General features: G+C 44.2%; 1 protein-coding gene across 1 annotated transcript in view; it reads left to right on the forward strand.

Moving 5' to 3' along the window:
• Positions 1-14,074: 14,074 nt before the first annotated feature.
• LANCL3 (LanC like family member 3) overlaps positions 14,075-19,630 on the forward strand; it is a 313,041-nt gene continuing 307,485 nt past the window's right edge. Inside the window, exon 1 of the mRNA XM_086933373.1 lies at positions 14,075-14,938. Coding sequence (XP_086789499.1) covers positions 14,402-14,938 — 537 coding nt within the window. The 5' untranslated portion in view covers positions 14,075-14,401. The remainder of the gene's footprint in view (positions 14,939-19,630) is intronic.

Below are 19,630 nucleotides of genomic sequence, written 5' to 3' on the forward strand. Positions count from 1 at the left end.
TGTGTTACTCTTTCTTTCTGTTTCGTTCACATTATTAAAGGTTAGGAAGGATGTAGTGAGCCACCCAGCCCCTAAGCACACCAGCATCCCGCGGGCTGGGCGTGGCCCGAGGGCTTAAATAAAGGGAGCGATGACCGCTTGTGGTCAGAGCCCATAAGTGACTGAAAGTGAGTGTTGTGCATTTGTAGCCCGTACATTATAGGTCTGAGGGAAACCGAGGCTCTCTGATGTCTGGCTGCCACATCCATGGCCCTTCTACCATGCACAGCTGATTAAAGTGAGGGCGGGTGAAAAGGCAGCATGAATAACAACATTTTAGATGGGTAATTCTGTATAAAGTGGATGTTTTTCACCGTTGGCTTCTGAGTTACATCATAGGCAACTTGAGCTTTACTCGTTATCTATTTTATGCCGTTCAGACCTCACTCAGTAAAAACATTCCTATTATTTACAGATACCCACCTATAATTCTCTGTATTATCCATCGTTTTTCTTATTGCTCTTGCTACACGTTGCCTGTGCTTGTTTGAGCTTCTGGTTGTTTAGAGCACCTGCAGACTAAGGAGGCAGCTATAATTGTTTCATGTTAGTTCAATGTAAGTGGTGCTCTCTGAGCCTCGGAGGTCAGGCCAATGACGTATGATTCTGAAAACCCTTTGAAAAAAAGACACTTTTGTGTAACACCTGTTCTTTACGATTTATTTTCTTTTTGATGCAGCAGTGACTCACCCTGAGGCAATTTAATTTGCAGTGTGCGCTACATGAGGCTCCTAGTCACTTAAATGCATCTAGTGTTCTTAACATGGTTAAATGCAAAACGAAACGTCGTGATATTTGAAATAAATTAAATTTCCATTGTCGAATTCATGTATCGCAAATGTATGACGATTTCAGTAGCATTAAATGCTACAATGTATTCCAAGTTTCCTGGCAAAAGGTTATTGTAAATTTCTATCTACGCAAAATGTTATTTCCCTTGACATGAAAGAACATTTCATTGCCATAGTAACTGAACGTTTTGCTGTTTGTTCTTTGAAGCGCAACAGCAGTTATTTCTAAGATGTCAATGCAACAGGCTAAATTGTACTTTGAACAAATAATAACATGATTACATAATAATCATGTACATTTAAGATTTCTGTACTCCTATTTAACATCACAAGCTACCATTTATTTTTTTTGTTTCCAGAAATGTGTGTATTGCCATTGTTAATACTGTAAATGTTGAAAGAAATAACAGTCCAAATCCCACATCAGATTTTAAAACACTGATACCAATTGATTCCAAAATTCAAATGCAAAACAAACTTAACAAAGAATTGTCGCAGGGATTCTGCTCATACACAGAACTGTGCACAGAGACCCATGACCTCAGTGAATTGTGGTGTACCAAAAAACTCACCTTAGTGCCTAGAAACCCTAACCAGCTAGCACCAGTGTCACATTAGCTCTTCCTCCTATAGCAAAGAAACCAATGATTAGACAACCCAGAACATGCGACTTAGGTTATACTCAGGAATGGTGGGAAGCAAGACCACTCTTTTGTTATACTCTCATACCAGTCCACTACAGGAGTAAAAAAGAGACACGGAAAGGTTAAAATATTTATTTGAACGACGTGCTCTAAAATGCAGTATCTTTGCTAACATAAGCAGACAAATGATTAGAAAAATATGGTCAGCATTGTTACAATTCCATAAAACACAAAAGCAGAAATCATATTATAATGATGGTGAAAATAGGTACTATAGCGCCTAGTAAATCACCCTACTAGCTAGGAACTATGTTTTATAAAATATAGAAGGTCTCCTAGGCTTTTTTGGGGGACCCTATACTTCCAAGATCACGAGGTGGGAATCACATCAGGATCTGCAAAGCTCTTTGTCTGTCTGGAAAAACAGGCTTCTTCCAAGTGCCTCACATCATGCCTACAGTGTGATATTAAAAGGCGCCAGAATCACGTTGGCTTGCAGCTGCATATATGTTATGGCAACGTGAGCCGATCAGCCTGGACAGCAGCTACCTTGTTATGATAACCTTGGAGGCTTTAGCACTCAGTGTGCAGACTAGAGTCACAATGTAAATCTAGGGATGCTGAAAACTAGCCAGTCTCATGTGAAGCATTTCACGCAGCCTAACTTACAACAACATTTATATGCAGTGTTGTGTGCAAAAGCAGCAAAAAGGAAAAATGGCGTTTAAACTTCTAATAAGCCTATGCTAACTTAATAGTGTGAATAACAAGGCCTAGCCCACACTGCAGAATGTTTTAGTGTTTCGTATCCTTTGCGTACATTCTGCACTTCTGTGACGTGGTATATGGAGCTCAGAAATAATATTAAATTCGCACAAATACACACTGAAAAAGTACTATTGGTATCTAATTTAGGTGAAATAAGTGGATCTTGACTGTGATATTATAATTTCTTAGGAATTGGAAAAAAGTTATTGAGGGAACTGAGCTAGGTATTGCAAGAAGATTACCTATGGGCTAGATGTACTTTTGTCTGTTTTACCGAATTGTAAATTGGGATTCTTAAGAAGTTCCTTTTTGTAATGTGGTAAATGAAATGTACTATCACATATGTTCCTATTAGCATTATCTTGGGATTCGCTTACTAAACATACTGAATTGCTGAAAGCGATTTCTACACGTTCGCAAATTGGAGACGGCTACCAGACACATACTAACGTAGTGTATTTGGAGTTGTATCCAAGAAAGGATCAATGCTGTGGATGTAACTGGCAGTATTCCAGAAATTCATAAGAAGTGTTATGGCCTTCGCTCATGTAGGAAGGAGGAGCTCGCTAGTTGTTGGAAGGAAGCTGCTGGACCTTCTACCCAGCCACCACCAACAGCAATAGAAGAGGCCATCAAAAGCACCCTCACTATGGAGGTTATAACTGGATTCACTAATGTTGATACCTCCTCACCACACAAAATTTAGTGTTTTTTTTAATTATTAACACAATACAAATGTTGGAGCTAATGTTTATTATAACTGTAATTTCCTTCTACAAAAAGAGATAAAATTTGTTTGAGGTTTATGCAACTTTTCAACAGATTTATATATTTGTTACTAGCAATAAATTGAATTATGGAATTTACAGCCCCATGATAGTATTAGAGGATTTAGCAGTTCAAAGTAATACAAATTTAAATATTATGTTTTAGTGTAATTGCGTAATTAAAAACAATGTAAAACCCTTGTATAATGAATCTGGGCCAAAAAGAAATGACTGCATCTTTGTCTATAGAGGCTTACATTTCAACAGAGGCTGTTATGTCATTGAAAATTACATAAATAAATATTTCACTAATTAGATATTATATATACAGAGAAAGACAACATTGCAGAACAAAATGGTGGTCACAATAAGGGAGATGTAGCCTATCCGGAGTCTAAGAACACCAACACCAATATTGTCTGAAACAACTTTGCATACAAGAAAAGACACACTAAGATCCATGAGAAATCCAGTGGTGACTCCTCCGCAATGGCAGAGGAGCGTCGCCCACTACCTGGCACAGAGCCAACAAATGTAAAATAAAATGATGCTCTTGCATCGTTTTATTTTACATTTGCCGGCTCTGAGCCAGCGATGTTGGGAGGGGTGGGGCATAGGCATGGGAGGAGAAAGGATGAGTGCTATGTGTACTCCACACCCTAAGTGTGCATATGTGTTTTGGCCGGCAGTCTCAGGCTGATTAAAAAACACATGCACACTTAGATTTTCTCCAGCCCAGCTGCATTGAGCAGCCAGGCTGGAGAAGCCCCACAGACTCCCTGGTTTGAGCAGGGCGTCTTTCTTGCCTGCTCCGACGAATCCCTGCGCTGCAGAGCAGCATGGGGATTGGACAGGGAGTCTGTCCCAGGGGCTGCTGGGACCAGCAGGCAGGAAGAGGAGAGATGGCGCAACAAGATGCGAGGTTAAAGGCGGTCAGTGGCAAAAGGTAAGTTTTATTGTATCCCACCTCCCCCTTGCGAGGCCTCCCGCGAGACCTCACCACCCTTTGTGTATGGCGGCCCCACTGGAGGAATCTCAGGGCATCTTCACAACATAGATCTAACTCTTTTATACAGAGAGCTAGGAGTCAAAGATTTTTACCGCTCTCACCATGGTTTCTGAGCAGACCTGCTGATTACAGGTGCCACAGCATCTAGATCAGAATTTGTGAAAATGGGAAAAGAAATGTTAGTCATTGAAACCAAAAAAAATGATGCGATTTACATGCTTGCAAGAAACATGAGTGAAGGCACGCACAGCTGTTATGATTAATAGCACTGACAATTTAAGCGAAATAATGAAGTCACTAGGAGATTCTATTGTTTAGAAGACACAGGAACAACAAAGTAGAAAACATCAACACATTTTATTTAAAATGCAATTTTTTTAAAAAGTGTAGAAAGGTTGACAACAGGGATACATAGTTGACGCTCCATGCATATCCAGCAAGAAATATCTAATTGTTGCAAAGATGTAGCTAAGAGATTAGGGCAGATTACATCATGTCTTGAATTTCTACAAACAACCCAAACACGTTCTGGTAGTATGACTTACAAGCTTAAAGAAAGTTGCAGCGACATTTCTGAAGCCAGAAAACTAGGTGGTGGGTAGATTGTAAACGTTCTGTGTTCTTTATTTATAATATAGCTGACTACTGTCAGAAACGAAAGGACCAACTGGAACATCTCATAAAGTGCCATATTGAACAATATTCTGTCGTTCACCTTGGTAGTCAAGTTGTGCGAAGATATGACCTGTTCAGGCGAGGGTTCAAACTGTACAGTACCCGTACTGCCAAAGCCCTTTCTAGATCTCATTGCGGAATACAGGAAACTTGTAATACATTATGGAATCATAGTTGGCCCCTGACTGTTCTGAAAGACATGAAAAAAACACCCAAAAAATGTATCTCATCTGCGGAGTGTCAGGAAGCCTTTGAACCTCTGAAGTAGGCATTTCCCAATGTAACAGAACTAAAGGTTCCGGACAGTGGTCTCCCATACATTATACAAATCAACAATTATAACAAGGTTGTGGGCGCCATAAAATACAGGGCCAGGATGCAGTCAACGCAGGGTGGACACAGGCTTTGCAGCCCAGGCCTGGCCAGTGAGCTGGGAGCACAAGATCAGTAGCAAGGGAAGCTTAGAAGCTGCATCACTCAAAGCATAAAAGGGGGTCCTGACCAAAGTGCAGTCATATGAGGATGGAAAGCTATGGACAAGAAATACTTATGTTTAATGATGATGGCATGATTTATGATTTAATTTTTCTTATGTACAAAAAGTGTGAATTGTGACCTATGGCTTTGTGATGATTTATGACCAGCATAGCAAAGTGTCAATAAACTGCACAAACTACAACAAGAAGAGCTTCTAGTATCCGTTGTTGGCAAAAGGGGAAGGGTATGTGGACGGCTAGGAGCCCCTGGAGGAAGCTCGCCTATGTAGGGGGTTTATTGCTATATGATGCAACATGACAAAAACGGTAGATACACATAAAAATTAAGTAAGAATTGAGCATGAATGTATTTAAAATAGGTAAAATGAGTGCTACGTATTAAAAGTTAATTGTATGTTACTTGTAGTAATGTGTTTATGTGCTTGGGTATGTGGAAAGTACATTTGTTAATTTAAAGAGGAAGGGTTATGTTGTGGTAGGTATAAAAAGCATGTTCACAAACTTGAATAAACCAAAGAGGCAATGTGCAGCAGTTGCTTATGGCTGTTTTCCCCAGACGGGAAATGCATGCTGCCCCTGTTCTGAGAGTGTGAGGATGCATTTGTTGCAGTTACGTGTCATCCACATGTTGTTAGTGTTAGGAGAGCTTGTACTGCTGCTGTCAAATAAGTATCAGCATTGTCTGGCAGTGAAGCATAGTGAACAGCTTTTAAATATACAAAAGGCGGTGCTGGGTGTAAAAGGGATGCAGTGCATAGGTTGCGATAAGGAGCTTAGTGTGCAAAGGGGAAGGCACATGGTGGAAGGGGGGGTGCACATTTCCTTTGCACACACAAAACAGGTATAGAATGGACAGCAGCAATCCATGCAGCCCCAACCTCGGATAGGCCGCACATGGGCAGCAGCGATACATACAACTTCTACATAGGACAGGCCCTGGACAACAGCAGTCCACAATTCCCTTCATATACACCCATGCAAAGAGTAATTAGGGTGTCTGTAAAGGTGTTATGTGAATGCATATGTATTGTCTCCAACCATGGATGCCTTTATGTCTGTATATACACAATGAACTCTGCACATAGAAGGCTGGAACTCTGGCCTGCTCTGTGTGCCTGTGCACATGTTCCTCTGTGCGTATGCACTAAACAAATCTAAAGCTGTTGACTTTGTCAGTGCTTGTTAGTACATCGCAGTCAAGAAGACCAAGCCCACAAGAGCATTTGGTGATTTTTTTTTATAGCCTTTTGGCCTTTCTGGGATGCACCACACTGGACTCTGCTGCTCCGCCCGCATTGCTTCTTTGTGGACTTGGACCCGCCGTAGCGCCTTGCCTGAAAGTTTGCTGCCTGGATTGCCCGCACAGGCGAGGGGAGAGGGTCATCAGCCTCAGGTGTGTGCGCTGCAGGGACTCGCTTGTCCAGGAGTCCCTGCGTGACCCGAGTCAGCTGGTCTGCGCACCCTGAGAGCCCCGCCCCCAGGTTGTCACATATTCTACATAACTGACCTAACGTACCGCTGCGCGGGACGCGTGCGGGACGCCGGGCTCAGCCCGGGCAAAGGGCGGGCCGTCTACGGCCGTCATCGGCAGGAAGAGGCAGGGGCAGGGCCCGACCCCCTGTTCCTTCTGAGACGCTCCTACAAGTAAGACTCTGTTGTCGTCCCTGTGTTGTTTGTTAACTGCATTATATACAGATGATGTCCAAAAAGAAACCTGCCGCTCTGCCCGCAAACACCATGGATAACTATGTTGTGCAAACAGTAAAGAAAATAAACGAACAAAGGAGGGAATCACTTGGGCTAAGCCAGTCACCAGATCTGCGCAGGTTAAGCCCTACTTTACCTCTGTCGACTGACGATAGCCCTTTCGTGTTGGTGGAAACCAGGGTTTCATCAAATGCATCACCTATTATTGAGTCTGGTAGCCAGCCATTGATCACGTTACCATCCCCTGTTATTCTGGATGTAGACTTTGACAATGTTATAGATTCAGACCCAGAAACTGTAACTGGTCCTGTGGAGGACGATTTACCACCGATTGAGCACACACCCCGGCCTGTGCGCACCTGTGTGAAGAATCAGCGGAAACAGGGCGGTCCAAGGCCAAGAGTGAAAAGGAAAAGAACATTATCCCCAGGCTCCTCCAGAGCTCCCCAAAAGGCTGTAGGGGAAGGGACTTTAAGAAACAGAGGGGATGACGAAATGTTTAGTAAACTGCTTGAGGTTTTAGAGGGTAAACTTAATGAAATTGTAAAACCTCTGATCTCTAAAATTGATAAATTGCAGGCTGAAGTAAAAAGACTTGGAGGTGTGCAAACAAAGTTGACGGAGGAAATAGGCAGTCTTAATATCTTATTAACAACAAGAAATACTACCGAAGGGGTTAACCAAGTTGGAGAAGGGACATCTGGTGTGCTGACTAATCAAGCCCATATGCCGGCCCCAAAAGATAATCAACACGTAACAACAGCAGAAGGGCGCCCGTTGATAGTAAATTTACCACAAGCACAAGTTCACGGTATAGACCCACTGCAGTTTATTGAGGAAGCCTCACCTGTTGTGCTGGTGTTAGCCAATGTTCCCCTTTTGGACAACGGCACTACCGAGTCATCTAGCTCTCTGACTAGTAAGGCCCTCCATTGGCTCTCAGGTAATATGAGGTTAGCACCTGGAGGGATACAGCAACTGGCACACGATATTAAAGTAGTTAAACGCGTTCCCTGGATTGGGAATTGCCCCAAAAGATTTAAAGGGGATTGTGTGGCGGTGACCTTTGCACACCCTGGAGTACTCCCAAATGTCCTAACGCATATTCTTCCGCCTCAGCGTAGAAGAGGTACGGTGGTTCCCCTAACACTAAAATTCTTTTATGGGGAACAGCAAAATGTAACCCTACCAAAAACGCCAGCATTAGGATGGGACAACAACTTGAATATGCATAACCGTTGGGCTTCTCCCCTAGTACCAAGCCTGCTATTACAAAACAGGTTTGATGCCCTGTCTGGTCTTAATAACTGCGATTGACAAGAGGTCAGACACGAGATTGCCGAAGCATCCGCAGGAGTAGACCTAAATCAGTCCCCAAATACTATAGGTAGTACACTGCTTAAGTCTGTGGGTACACCTTGCAATATCTTTGAGGGGGCATCAACATCTTGCCATATTGCTAGTTGGAACATAGCAGGACTAGCTTCTAAATTTGAAGTATTAGGGTGGCTAGAACTAATCAGAACATTTGATATCTTATGTCTACAAGAGACCTGGTGTCTAAACTTTAAGGGCCTTGATGGTTTTGTAGCATATGAGCTACCAGCAGTGGCAACTACCTCAGGGAGGGCCAAAGGTGGCTTGCTAATTCTGATTTCTGCGAAAATGCGAATTAGGGTGAAGGAGCATATCACCGTGGGCAATAATTCCCAACTGCTGTGGTTAGCTGATGAGGCAGACAAAAACATTCTACTGATTAATATGTATAATAATGTTTTTGATGCTAGCAGACACATGGTTATTTTAGAATTAGACATCGCAATCAAACAATTGATGAAAGCTTCTAATACAGTTTTTGAGCTCATATATGTTGGAGATTTTAATATTTCTGTTTGCCCTCTCTCTAATCAAAAGTTGTGTGGCACTTTGAACCGTGTTGGAGTGCCAGCTACACATTTCCCACACAATACATATGGAGAAACTTTGAACTCCTTCCTACTCGCCTATGATATGGAGGTTCTAGAGATTGAGCAGGATGGGAAGGGTGATAGCTTGCCAACTTTTGTAGGGAGGGGGCGAACACTGTAATTGATTTTATTTGTATGTCTTCCGAACTAGCTCATTTTAGTTCTGATGTCAAGGTTGTAGACTATATGGTTAGTGATCATAACTGTCTTGTTATTGAAACTAGGTTTTGGAAAGTTTGTATAATTCCAGATAGTAGCCCTATCACAAACATTGATGTACATAGGCCGAACGGATTTAGAATAAGGTGGGCTGGGGATAAAGCTGAAGTAACTTCTAATTGCATTATCTCATGCTGCTCAAATGACATTACATCAATCATTGATGAGAATTCAAATATGGAGGCCTGTATTATTCACTTTACTAAAATCAATGTTTTTATTAGTGGTAAGTTTACTAGGGCTGCTGGAAATATTAACAATAAAGCCAGGGGATGGTTCAATAATGCATGTACTGTGGCCCTGAAGACCTTAAAAAAGGCATTATCCACCAAACCTAGAGACAAAACGGTTGTAGCTAAGCTCAGATCTGACTATAATTTAGCTCTTAAGCAAAGGAAAGCTGAACTACGAGAGGAAGCTTGGGAGAGATTTGATCTAGCGGCTGTCTCGAAAAATTGTACTCTTTTTTGGACAGTAGTAAACAGCCCTTTTTTAAAAGATGATAAATTCCCCGTGTTAACCTCAAACGTAGGTAAGGAATCATGGGTACAGCATTTCTCCGGCATTTTTAATTCCAATATGGTTATGTTGCCGACAAGTTGCTCTTGGCCAGTACTTAGCCTAGATATCACCTTACAGGAGGTTCTAAGTAGTATCAGGGCTAGTAAGGGCGGAAAGGCCCAGGGACCCGACGGTGTTCCAGTTGATGTGTATAAATCCGCACCTGAGACTTGGGGGCCAGTACTAGCCAAAGTTTTTAATGCTGCTGTTCGCTATACTATCCCGTGTACCTGGTCTGAATCAATAATAGTCCCCATTCACAAGAAAGGGGACCGAGGAAATGTTAAAAACTACCGGCCAATTTCATTGCTGGATTCGTCCGTCAAGATTATGAGCCGTGTACTCCTCGTCCGATTAGAAGAATGGGCAGAGTCTAATCAGATAATGACAGACTGCCAATATGGGTTCAGGAAAGGAAGAGGTTGCATTGAACAATGTTTAAACCTGGAACTCCTGATAGGGAAATACACCCGAGCAAAAAATGGTTCACTCTACCTCTGTTTCGCTGATCTGAGCAGCGCTTTTGACCTGGTTGATCATGCCATACTATGGACTACCTTGCTAGAAATGGGAGCACCTAGGGAAATTATATATTTTCTGGCCCGTTTGTACGAGAGGCTTAGCTCGAGTGTCCGGTACGGGCCTTCGGGCGAATGTACAGACAAATTCAGGGTCAGGAGAGGTATCAGACAAGGGTGTGTTTTGGCACCCCTGCTTTTCACTCTGTTTATTAATGAAGTAGACTCGATCCTTAAGAAAGCACCAGCGGACGCCCCTAGAGTAAACACAAGTACCATCCCCGTGTTACTCTATGCGGACGACGCTGTGTTGCTTTCTAGGACTCCTCGGGGTCTACAGCTTTTGATGGACAACTTTGTGGCCTTTATTGAAAAAAGAAAGTTGGTCATTAACAAGAGCAAGACATATGTGATGGAGTGTGGAGCTAGAAATGTTAAAACTAAAAAACCCTATAGGTTTCTTATTGATGGCCAGGTGGTGCAGTGTGTGGAAAATTTCTGCTACCTGGGGGTTACCTTTTCCAAAAATGGTCGCTGGGATGTCGAGCATAAGGTGGTGCGCGACAAAATGATCAGGAGCGCCAATGGAATATTTGCTTTTGCAAGCAAATTAGGTAGTAGAAGGCCCAAAGAAATGCTTAAGATCTTTGAAGCTAGGTGTCTTTCGGCTGCTCTCTACGGAGCAGGGGTATGGGGGGTATCCAGGGTAGAACCTTTACAGGTAGAAGAGAATACATTTCTGAAAAAATGATTGTGTCTCCCGACATCCACTGCTAATAATTTGGTCCACAAAGAACTAGGACTACATCATCTAAACGACCTATTATTGTTGAGACCTCTGATACTATGGCGTTCGGTCTGGATGAAAGACGAAACCTCATTTAATAGGGCCATCATTGAGGATTGTTTACGTCTAGACTATTTTCTCAAAATCCCATGGATTAAATACACAATTGAATCCTTCTCTAATGTGTTTGGGTTAAACGTTACATTAGATCACTGTTCTGCTTCAGATCTTTCTAAAGACAGTCTGAAATCAATCTTTTTAAATCACTGTGCAGAAAGACGAGCCACGGATGATCTTAAACTTTCCACCTGTATACGTTACAACCAATTGAACGAATTTGTGGGCCTACACCCTTACCTCTTCCAGGTAACTAAAGGGCAACATCGGTTTGTTCTTACCAGGATGAGGATGGGTACAGTCCACCTATTGGTTGCATTCCCTGAGATTAAGATGCGCCCTACAGGTCCATGTCGGTGCAACAACATTTCAGAACAAAGCACAGAGCACTTTTTACTTATATGTAACCTGTATAGTGAATATCGTAAATTCTTTTTAAAACCTTTATTTATTAAATTTGGAGCAAGAACCATCAAAGCGGCAATGAAATTACTTTTTAATTTGCACCACCCTGACATCTGTTTTTATACGGCTAGTTATTTACTCAAGGCAATTAGTTCTAGGAAAAGCATGAATTTTTAAAATAATTTCTAAAATAATTTATTCATTGGAAACTTTTTAAAGTGTGTTATTTGATTCGTTATATGTATCATACTGTATTTCTTTTTTTGCGGATTGCGATTGTAAAGTGCATTTTCTTTTAACATGTATTATATGTATGTACTTTTATGGACATGATTTACATGTCTCCGAATAAAGTTTTTGACTTGACTTGACTGACTGTCCCAGCTTTACTGGACTGTCTGAGGGGAACACGGCTTGTGACTCACTCTTCCTGAGCCCTTCCTGTTCGCCAGTAGGGTGTCTGAAATGTGACTGACATTGTTCTAGCCCTATGACTTGTGAGAGCTTCATGTGACTGATTCTAACACAGCCCTTCCAATCTAAGTATGCGTAATTTATGACTGACTGCAACACTTCTGCTAGGTTTCCAGGGGAGCATCTGACCTGTGATTAACTCTGCTAACTCTACGCCCTGTGAGATGTACACTAAAAATGTGACTGATTTGCTTCCTGTCCTAATGGCTTGTCAGAGTTGAAACTAACATGCGACTGACATTTCTCAGCCTAATCTGGCTCTTAGCAGTTAATCTGATATGTGATTGACTCTTTTCCTGTTCTACCAGTCATTCAGTGGTGGTTTGTTGTGACTCTGCCCCTGGCCTTATTGCATTTAGAAGTGTGCCTGGCATGTACCTGTCACTGCTGCAGTCATACTGGTCTTTTGGAGTTGGGTCTTGCCTGTGATTGACATTACTCCAGCTCCACCAGATAAACAGTTGTGCTACTGCCATGTGACTAACTACTCCAGACATACTGTCCTGTCAGAAGTGTACCTCACACGTAACCGCTCTGCTCCGACAATACTGGGCTGCACAGTGGTGCATCTGACACATGCAGGGAGAGCAGGTCTTCATGCTAGCTCCTCCTGGGACAGTTCGCCTGTCCAGCTTGCCCGCAGTCCGCTACCCTTGACTGCCTATCTCCCTGCTGCCCTCTGTTTGTGTCCCCTCTGCTCGTTTCTTTCTGTGTTTTGCCTTTTAGGCTTGTTTTTCTCCCTCTGTTCTGAATTTTCCTGCCCTCTGTTTTTCCTTTCCAGCTCATTTTTCTGCCCTCTGTTCAGCTCATTTTTCTGCCCTCTGTTTTGCCTTTTCTTTTCGCTCGTTTTTCTGCCCTCTGTTTTGCCTTTTTCTGCTAATTTCTTCCCTCCTCCCGCCTTTTCCTCAAGACCTGGCTTTTTGACTGACACCTCACACCCCAACGCCCAGATAACCGCAAGGGTGACAGTGCTGTGATCTACAAATGCTGATTGATTGCCTGACTTTGTCCTAGCCCTACAGGCTTATCAGTGTCATGACCCACATGTGACTGTCTCTGCCCCAGCCTATTGGCTTTTTCTTTCTTGGCATTCTCCCTTTCCCTGCACTATTTCGCTCCTGAGCTATTTTATGATTCTTAAGCACTCTTGAGACTGGCATATTAAAACATATTATAATGTTAAAACCAAAATTATATTTCACAGTTCTGAAAGATGCAAAGTATCCTCTGTTTCTTTGAAATAGAATCACATCATTGATTTTATCCTGGACATTTTATCATGCTTCCTGCCCAAAGAATGGCATAATAGATTCGTGAAAATTATTTTCCCAACCTAGCAAACAAAGAACTACAGATGGACCAGGCAGCAGCAGTGCATGCAGACCCAGCACGACACTCCATTTCCATCAACACACAAACAGCTACCCTAAAGATATCAGTAGTGCAGGTTTCCTTTGCACACAAAGAAGAAATATAGTGCTGGCATTAACAGTACAGGCTTCCCACGCCGACAGCAGGTACCACAAGGCATCAACAGTGGAAGTTTCCCTGTGACTGACATTATCCCAGCCTGGTCTGCGTTAGCCATACTACCCTGTCAGAGCAGCACCTCACATTGGATTCACTCCACCCAGACCCTACTGGTGTATGCAAAGGTGAATCTGGCACGTGCCTGGTTCGCCCTTCATGGGATTGTCAGTCTAGACTAGCAAGAAAATGAGGGTGTCATTTAGAGCCTGGCACTGGCAGGCAGCCCACCAGGTGGCCACGGCCTCTGCTCCCCTGGCAGAGGGCAGCTCGCCAAAATGAGAGCTCCGGACCATGAAGTCGAGGGAGTCTCTGCGCCTTAGGAGGAGTCCTTGGTGAAGGGAACTTCGCCAAGGAGGCGCTATGTTTGATGCGTCCGTTAGTTTGATAATGTTGTTTCACACGACCAAACATGATCCTGATGATCCGGCGTGGGGGCCACGCGTCTGACCGTTATGCGATTTCCCTAGCAGACACCGCCCTGACTCGTAATATTGGGGTGTAAAAAACACGCGAACAGCTGGTCACAACCTTCAAATCACAGCCTTGTGTGCTAATGAGACATCCGGAAGTGAGAAACCCCCCTTTGCAACCCCTCGCATGCATTCATGGGCAAATCAAAAGCTTTTTAGAACCCTCCCTGCTTTGCTTAAGGTTGATGAAGGGGTGGGCTGCATCTTTGGTCTCTGTGTACTGCGGCTGCATCAAAATTCTTCGCAGAGACCCTCTTGCGGCTGGTTGCTATGGTCCACACTCGCCTCCCAGCACCCCTTTGCACTACCAGCGCACCTCCGCCGGAGCCCCGTTAGGTGCCCCCGGCGCCCTTGCCTTTTATCTGGCACTAGTACTAATTGGCTTTGGCTGAAGACACCTCCTGGTCTCGCCGCTCTTTGTTCTCTCCCAGCAGGAGTGAGGGAGTGCCTTTCAGCATGGATAGCAAGCGTTGCTTCAGGAACCGTTTCACGGACTACCAAACGGGGAGCGCGCTGGGGAGAGGGCAGGCAGAGGTGGGGATCCCTCTGGTCACGGACACCGTCGAAAGCATCCTGCGGCAGCTGCCGGCTTCCGGCGGCGACCCGGAGGGCGGCCTGTACAGCGGCCCGGCCGGGGTGGCCTACATGCTCTACCACGTTTCCGAGTGCCCGCTCTTCGCCGCCCAGAGGGAGCGCTACCTGAGCCGCGCGCGCAGCCTGCTGGAGCCCTGCCTGCGGCGCGCGGACTCGGAGCCCGACCGCCAGGCGCGCGCCGCCTTCCTGCTGGGCGGCGCCGGGGTCTACGCCGTGGCCGCGCTGGTCTACCGGGCCCTGGGCTTGCCCGACTTCGATGAGGCGCTCGGCAAGTTCCGCGACCTGTGGCGGGTGTGCGCCCAGCTCACCTTCCTGGACTGCGGCTCCGACGAGCTCTTCGTGGGCCGAAGCGGCTACCTGTGCGCGGCCATGGTGCTGAAGCACAAGCTGGGGATTGAGGTAGGGGAGAAAGGGGGCAGTTTATCGATTTTATTTACCTGCTGTCAGCCTGTAGCTTGAAATTGCTTTCTTTCTTTCTTTCTTTCTTTCTTTCTTTCTTTCTTTCTTTCTTTCTTTCTTTCTTTCTTTCTTTTCTTTCCTTTCTTTCCTGGTGCGTCTCGCAATTTGTCTCTTGGACTTAAGTTTATTTCGTTCTTTCCCTCACTCGATGCCGTTCTTGCAATTTGTCTCGTGGACTCTAGTTTATTTCTTTCTTTCCCTTTCACGATGCCGTTCTCGTAATTTGTCTCTTGTTTGTTTGTTTGTTTGTTTCTTTCTTTCTTTCTTTCTTTCTTTCTTTCTTTCTTTCTTTCTTTCTTATTACAACTGCCCAGGCCTTCCAAGAGCCACCTGTTCAAGGATCTGGGGCCACATGTACGAACACATTTTCACATTGACTCAGAATGGGCAAAACCCTTTCATACTTATGGCCCCAAGTGCCCACAGTATGCCATCCCTGTGTCTGCTACTTTGCTCCACGCGAAACCCCGCTTAATCGACCCCCAATGCATTGTTTGCATCCTTTCCGTTTTCTGTTGTCTGTTATACTCTACCATAACTGAAATTTTATTTTGATAAAACTTTCAATTTTTTATTTGGTGACTCCATTATGCCAAGGTATAACAGACGACTGTGCTTTCTCAGAATGTAACTGTACTCACTTTCGTGACGCATGAAATGGTGCAGTACTTCAACTGTGAAAAGAAATCACTACTTACTCCAGAACTTAAGCTTTCAATTGGTGTGCAGAGTGAGAGCATAAAAAATAAATTAACATTTTCCCAGCTTCTTTGACTGATTCTTGTAGAAAAGTATGTAAGATGTCCTAGGCATTTTTTTAGCCTTGTCACTTTATAAACAATCAAAGGTTGAGGAGGGTGGACTTTATTGGGAATGACATTCCAAAGCTTTTTAAAAATGTACTAAAGAAATTCCCATACTATTTGTTAAAAAAAAAACCTGGTCCTATCTGGTTAATATAACCCTGAGTTTTTAAAGGAGGGGGGCTCCTCCATTGTGAAGGGACAGACTAGGCAAACAGCTAAAGAAGAAATACACCTCACCAGGGAACACTTTAATTGATTCCAAGATGCTCCAGACCGATGAGCCCCAATAAGAGTGCATCTAGTCTTGGGTTGCTTGTGTTCTGGTTCAGGGATGACCTGGCCTATCAGTTCGGGCTGGACTTTTCGCATTGGAACATGGCCAAGATTGACTTGCAGGCTGGGTCCAATCTAAATTGGCATGGGGTAAAAAATAACACTGTACTGGCCAGTGTAATTACCAGTGGTTGAAATTAATTCAGGCATTCATTCCATCACTTTTTTTTATACTCTGGTTTGTTTTTACTTCATTTTGAGCTCTCTATACAGAGCAAATCACATACAATGTTAAGGACAAAGAATGTAGGCTCAAGGCCCATTATGATTTGGTCTCCTTTTTGAGCAATGCCTATGGTAAGTGATGAAAGACTTTTGTCTTGATTGAGATCTTTCCTTACTGTCTTTGAAACAATCACACGTAAATATTACAATGCAGTGTCCATGTCAATTAAATCCTTGGCATATGTGGCACAATCACAGACATATGTAGCATTATGATTCTTTACTTATGTGCTGGTTTGACTCTCCAGCTCTCTAGTGTGAACTTATGCAACACTTGAGTGCAGTCTTCTTGCTTGAACTCTTTCAGATGTACTCACTTTAGCAGGTTTAATTTTGGAAATAAAAATGACACATATAGGGGCTTATTAGGATGGCGGGCGGACTGAAGTCCGCCTGCCATAGTAGCGGTGCTGGGACCGGCCGCCAGATGTGCGGCGGTCCCACACCGCCATTAAGGATGTGACCGCCACCCTGGCGGTCGCATTCTGCATCATTAACATTGTGCAGCACCCGCCCCAATGCCAATGAGTCATGCTTTGCATGGCCATTCACAACGTGACAGGCACAGCACGGTGCCTGCCACCTTGTGCATGGCAATGAAGGGGCATAGGTACCCCCCAGTTGCAGTACTCCACACCCGGGGGCCCGCAATGGGCCCACAAAGCAATTCCCGCCAGCCTTTCTGCGGCTATGGAAAGGCCTTGTCCGTCCATCAACATAATATGGCTGGCGGTGCTTGGAAGGCACCGCCACTATGTTATGCCCCAGGTACAATTGCCGACCGGTGGAAAAGCGGCAGGCGGACTTTCCGTCCACCGCGGCGGGGTAAATCATGTTGTGATGGCGGGCGGATTGCCACCGCCGGCCATAATAATGACCCCCTTAGTGTTTCTGATGTTGACAAATAATCTTGTATTTGTTTGCCCCTTTAAAGAGATTTAATGTTTTTCCTATGTTGTTTTGCTACACGTTGTTTTGGCATAGCCTGGATGAACTAGCCAGCTCAGTTAAGCACGACCTTTCGTTGACTGTCTGACAAGCATTTATGTTCCCTGTGATTTCTATTCTCCCAAGAGGCATGCATGATACTGATACAATAAAACACTATTATTGTGACAGAGAGTGAAATAATGTCCCATCAGTTCTGCAATATTAATTACTCTACAGTCAGCCATAGAAGCCTTCTCACAGCAAGCAGTCGCTGTACTTGCTATCTGCTTTTCATTCAGTCTCTAAACGAGCTAATTTACACCTGAGCATAAAATGCAGAAACAGGTGCAAATGATTTGTAACTTATGTTTTGTATTTTATGTATTTTGTGATTTGAGAACAGATAGCACTTGCTCGTATTTTTTTAGCACTATACTTTGCCATCAGCTGCAGGTTAGCATTAGACCTGGGAAAAAAGTTGCATACACCTATACATTTTTAGGCTGAAACACCAAATCTGGAGGTAAATCCCAGTTGACTCTCAATGTGTACCCTATCATTTTACCCCCTGATTTAGGACAACTTTTTTTTAAAGATCCATGACTGAGAGATAAATATATGTTTATGGAGAAAAATCCCCCATAGATCCCTTTCAGGCCACTGTTTAGACTCGATAAGGGCGATGAGCATGTGTTGACCCCAGTTTTGAATGAATTCAAGATGTGATTAATAGTGGTGGTTTTGATGTTTGTAAGGTCAAAAGTAAATAGAGCCATGGCCGTTTCCACTTTCTAACCAACCAAAATGTTTTCCTGTGCAGGGGATTTGTGCTTTGAGTCCCCCAACAGACACACGTCAATCCCGTGTGTGGGGTGGCTACTTTCTAGTGCGCTGAAGCTCAGGGACTTTGTGATTCATCAGAAACAATCAGTCCTCCAACTTGAGGAATCAACAGGCCATCAGGAGGGGATTTTCGGTATTTACCACCTACCCTCGCCCTCTAGTCAGTCTTAGATTGACCGTTTGAGCACTGAAAGATTAGGTCTGGCTCAGTTGGGGCTTTCTGAGGGTAGTGACGGTGGTAGTTCAGCAGTCTAGGCATCTGACCACCCAGTGTGCACACGGCCACCTTCGGGTTTCTTCTAAGACATAGCACATATCCAGATGGGTTCAGTCATTCTCATGTCCTCCTGCACATATTCTGCCAGGTAAGTACCATAACGCGTTGGCAGTTGCCATACCTAAGGTCCAGTGGCAGCTGTGAAGGCTTTCTAGGCTCCTTGCAGTGGATTGGAGGTTGTGGACAGTGGTGGCTCCTACGCTAAGGCAGAGGGGCGTCGCCCCACTGCTCTCAGAGCAGTGTAAAAGAAAAAATAAAATGATATTAACTGAAGTTATTATCATTTTATTTTCAGTATCTTGCAGCCAGGTTAGGGTGGGTTGTGGCTGGGCTCCCGTTACGTCAGAGGAAGGAGGAGTGGTTGCTTCACCTTAAGTGCTCATTGGCGGTTTGGCCGGCCGTCTTAAGACGACCAAACCGTCATGTGCACTCAGCATCTTCTCCACCGGGCTGTAATGCACAGCCTAGGTGGAGAACATGCACAGGTTGTCACTCAGGCCCCGTCTGATCGCCGAGCCACGGCTCTCAGACCAATCAGGACACTGCTATCATGGTGACAGCAGCGTCCTGATTGGCTTATGGGAGACTGGGTGCTGCTGGGAGCCAGGAGAACAGCAAGGACGAAGAAGAGACTATGGCTGGTGACCAGTGATGAGCAGGTAAGTCTTCTCTTTCGAAACTGTCCCTCCCTCCCTCCCTCCCACCACCGTTCCCTACTAGCCGCCACTTGTGGATTCTTTGGTCCCTAGACTGAAGAAGGCATTGTTGTTTGTAGCCACCCTCAGAACTTTATCCTCTGCTCTAATCTACTAACCTTTTTGATAGATCTCCGTAAGCAGCTTTTCTATTTCAGGGCTTTCGAGAGCAGAGTAGTAGTCTCTGAATGCACTATCCTGTTCAAATAAAAGCTTTTTTATGTTAGAAAAAAGTTTCTATTTCACACAAAACATGTTAAAGAGTACACTTTAACGCCTGTCATGTGCATATCCTGCTGCTGTGCTTGTTGAATTTAGCACAGGGGACTTGTGCGCAGGAGCCAAGTAAACTGTGAAACTGACGATCACAATGAGTCCCGATTTAGCATCACTTATTGTATGTACCGCGAGGACAAGGATCATTCTCTTCTTCAGTAGAGGTGACCTGTATTAGTTATTGCGTTTCGAAATAATGCATGTAAAGGCTATCAGTAACTGCGCAGCTATAATTTAATAAGACCGT

The sequence above is a fragment of the Lissotriton vulgaris genome, chromosome 8 (assembly GCF_964263255.1).
Source record: "Lissotriton vulgaris chromosome 8, aLisVul1.2, whole genome shotgun sequence".
Classification (NCBI taxonomy): domain Eukaryota; kingdom Metazoa; phylum Chordata; class Amphibia; order Caudata; family Salamandridae; genus Lissotriton; species Lissotriton vulgaris.